Below are 4,024 nucleotides of genomic sequence, written 5' to 3'. Positions count from 1 at the left end.
AAATGGAAATAAAGTGTTTGTAAATGGGGAGGAGAGGAGGGAGTGAAGGGAGGGCAGGGACAAGGGGAAAAATGAGAACCAAGACCTGTTATGTAAAGGTACAAGATCCTAATGATGAATGTAACTGTACTGTATACCTAAAATGTACCAATAAACTCAATGAAAAAAAGAGGAGGAGCTTGGAAGAAAGCTTTTGTTTATGGATATTTGCAAACATAATATATGTCCCCCAAATGCATCTTGGGTTTTATTTCTCTCTTGTACTCATTAAATACTTGTTCAATGCAAAAAAAGAAAAAGAAAAAAAGGAAAAAACTAAAGAAAATGGCTGCTTCTGGCTACCAGCACAGAGCTGCAGTACCAGGCTCTGGCCACTTCCTGTTTCGCCTCAGGGTACTGCCAGTGATCCTGGGTTCCCTTTCGCTTACCGGAGCAGCTACGAAACGTGCCTCCTGGGCGCTGTGAGCTGTGCTGCCAGCCGGGCACAGCCTCAGTCGAGAACCTTCTGGGGCAGCAGGTGTTAGTCAGCTCAGTGCTATGCTGGGCTCTTTCTTTCAGCTCCCTGGCACTGTGATTCCCACCCCCACGGACATATATAACTTAAGTCTGTCTCTGTCAGCTCTTTGCCTTTGTAGACATTAATGTTTATGCCATCTAAAGCTGTTGGCTAGGCAGGAAGTAGATGACAATTAAGAAAAATTGAAATAGCTGCAGAATAGAACAGAAGACCCAGAAACAGCCCAAGGAGAAGGCACAGGTTCTTCAGCATGCAGTGCTGGGGAAACTGGAGATCCACGTGAAGAAGATTGAAATGAGATGCCTCTCTCTCACACTGTACTAAAATAAAATCAAAAGGGATAAAAGATCTAGATATAAAAGCAGAATTTTGGGCTGGGGATTTAGCTTAGTAGTTCCGCCGCTTGCCTCACAAGCACAAGGACCCAAGTTTGATCCCCGGTACCCACACACACAAAAAAGCAAATTGGAATTTTGAAATTACTGGAAGATAACATAGAAGAAACACCATGAGCACCGGAAATGGTGTCAAGAACCAACAAATGTCATGAAATCAAATGAAAAAGTTTCTGGACAGCAAAAGAAATGACAGAATTAGGTGACAACTTATAGAATAGCAGAAAAATTTTGCTACTAACTCTTCTGAGAGATGACTCATAGCTAGACTATACAAAGAACTCAAAAAATTAGCCCCCCAAAACCAAGTAGTCCAATTGGAAAAAAAGAGGAGCAATTGAACTGAAAAGACACTTCTCAAAAAAAGAAGTACAAACGGCCAATAAGTGTATGAAAAAACGCTCCGCAGTGAAAATCAAAACAACTTGGAGATTCCATCTCACTTTAGTCAAAGTGGCTGTCATCAAGGAGACAAAAAATAATGAAACCTGGTGAGGACGTGGGGGAAAACCATGTCTACATTGTGGAAGGAAACGTAACCTAGTGCAGCCACTATGGAAATCAGGAAGGAGACTCCTCAGACAGGTAAAAAATAGAAGTTTCATTTGGCACAGCTATTTCCATCCTGGGGATATTCCCCAAGGAATCAGACATCATACTATAGTGCCTCATATACAGCCATGTGAAGAGAGGCACAATCAGTGGCTAAACTCTGGAAACAGTCTAGGAGCTCATCAACAGATAAATACTAAGAAAGATGGCATCTATACACAATGGGATTCCATTCAGCAATAAAGAAAAATGAAAGCATGTCATCTGTACAAAAATGCATGGAATGCAAGATCATCGTGGTAGGCAAAATAGGCCAGCCTCAGGAATTTCAACATCGCATTTGCTCTTATATTAAACACAAAATAAAAATCAATCGACCAATAAATAAAATAAAGGAGTGGTGAAAAGAAACTAGAAGGCAGACACTTGGAGAGGAAGAAAAGGATAGAGGCAGGGAAGAAAGTGAGAGAGGATAAAGGAATTAAAAATTATCGAGATATCCCACATGCATGTACCAGCTCCCCCAAATGTGCGTGGATGTTCTGTATTACAAACACGCATACTAAAAAGACATGAACTGAAAAAGAAAAGTGAGATGAATTTTTAAAATGGCACGCACCAGCTTGGGGTGTAGCTCACTGGTAGAGCACTTGCCCAGAAACCCAAGGCTCTGACTTCCATTCCTTGTATAGCAAAATATTAATAAATTATAAAAATAAATTAAAGACACTCATAAATAAAATAAACTATATTTAGGATAAGCAATTCATTCCATCAACTTTAAAATAACATAAAGAGCAATAGATGTCAAAGAAAATACAATCTACCTGACAGTAAAAATGTCACACAGATAATTTTGTTTTGTTTTGTTTTTCTCTGTTTTACCAAGACAGGGTCTCACTATGTAGTTCAGGCTGGCCTTGTACAACTATGGACCTGAGGATGCCCTTGAGATCCTGGCCAGCTTCCTGTCTCAGCCTCCCAAGTGCTGAGATTACAGGTGTTCATTACCCTGTCCAGAACACAAATAAAGAAATTAAAGCAATAGGTGAAATATCCACATATGAAATTAATGGAGAATAATAAAAAATCACTGTGCTGAATTTGTAAAAATTGCTAACAATAATCACAAAAAGCCAGATGTCTTGAATACAAGAAAGGTGAAACTAACTCATGCCCAGGCCACCAGCCACCCAGGCTGAAGAAAGAATTTTTATTTTCCATAAAGCCTTTAGTGATGTGGATACAAGTTCAGCTTGAAAAACTATTTACACAAGATCATATCTCCCAGGGAAATACACTTGTGCAGTTGGGTAGGCCAGACAGGGAAAAATGAAGATGGGCTTCCTAGAACAAACCCTGCGTGTGTCACACAGGGAAAGCAGAGGCAGGGGGGTCAGGTGAGTCTCAGGCTCCAGGACAATGAGGAAGGAGACACACAGGAAACCTGAGGAAAGGTTGAGGAAAGTGTTGCGGGGGGCAAACAAGAACCTGAAGTCTAGTCAACAAATAAACACATGACCAGGGAGAACGGTAAACAGCCACGACACAGAGAATGAGCGTTCAGAGGAACCTGGGCAGGTATATAAAGGTCCCAGCCCAGGAGGCTCCACACCTGCACACCTCCATCTCCACCTGCTCCTCTGACCTCTCCATCTCCATCACCAGAACCATGACCGGCTGTGCCTGTTCCGGAGGCTGTGGCTCCAGCTGCTCCTGTGTGCCCGTGTGCTGCTGTGTGCCAGCCTGTCCCTGCTCCAGCTGTGCCAAAGGGAGCTGTGGGGGCTGCAAGGGAGGCTGTGCTTCCTGTGGGGGCTGTAGCTCCTGTGAGGGATGCAAGGGAGGCTGTGGCTCTTGTAGTTGTTCCAAGGGAGGCTGTAGCTCTTGTGGGGGCTGCAAGTCCAGCTGTTGCCAATCCAGCTGTTGCAAGCCCTGTAGCTGTGAACCCAGCTGCTGCAAGCCCTGCAGCTGCCAGGTGAGTTGCTGCAAGCCCTGCAGCTGCGAACCCAGCTGCTGCAAGCCCTGCTGCTGCCAGGCCAGTTGCTGCAAGCCCTGTAGCTGCGAACCCAGCTGCTGCAAGCCCTGCTGCTGCCAGGTCAGCTGCTGCAAGCCCTGTAGCTGTGAACCCAGTTGCTGCAAGCCCTGCTGCTGCCAGGTCAGCTGCTGCAAGCCCTGCTGCTGTGAACCCAGCTGCTGCAAGCCCTGCTGCTGCCAGGTCAGCTGCTGCAAGCCCTGTAGCTGCGAACCCAGTTGCTGCAAGCCCTGCAGCTGCGAATCCAGCTGCTGCAAGCCCTGCTGCTGCCAGGCCAGTTGCTGCAAGCCCTGCAGCTGTGAACCCAGCTGCTGCAAGCCCTGCTGCTGCCAGGTCAGCTGCTGCAAGCCCTGCTGCTGCTGCGAACCCAGCTGCTGCAAGCCCTGCTGCTGTGAACCCAGCTGCTGCAAACCCTGCTGCTGCCAGGTCAGTTGCTGCAAGCCCTGCTGCTGTGAACCCAGCTGCTGCAAGCCCTGCTGTTCCCAGTCCAGCTGCTGTGCCCCTGTGTGCTGCCAGTGTAAGGTCTGA

At 46.1% G+C, this 4,024-nt stretch overlaps 1 protein-coding gene across 1 annotated transcript; it reads left to right on the top strand.

Moving 5' to 3' along the window:
* The first annotated feature begins 3,019 nt into the window (after positions 1-3,019).
* Positions 3,020-4,024, top strand: LOC109118395 (keratin-associated protein 5-4-like). Its single transcript, XM_019209239.1, has one exon. The coding sequence runs from the start codon at positions 3,020-3,022 to the stop codon at positions 4,022-4,024; it is 1,005 nt and encodes a 334-aa protein (XP_019064784.1).

Source organism: Fukomys damarensis, unplaced genomic scaffold, assembly GCF_012274545.1.
Source record: "Fukomys damarensis isolate Sample0158 unplaced genomic scaffold, DMR_v1.0_HiC HiC_scaffold_27, whole genome shotgun sequence".
Taxonomy (NCBI): domain Eukaryota; kingdom Metazoa; phylum Chordata; class Mammalia; order Rodentia; family Bathyergidae; genus Fukomys; species Fukomys damarensis.
The sequence above is the reverse complement of the archived record's forward strand: the minus strand, read 5'-3'. Positions and strand labels throughout refer to the sequence as shown.

Excerpts from the sequence above, each read along its gene's own strand:
- LOC109118395 (XM_019209239.1), top strand. The coding sequence starts at position 3,020 with ATGAGCGTTCAGAGGAACCTGGGCAGGTATATAAAGGTCCCAGCCCAG.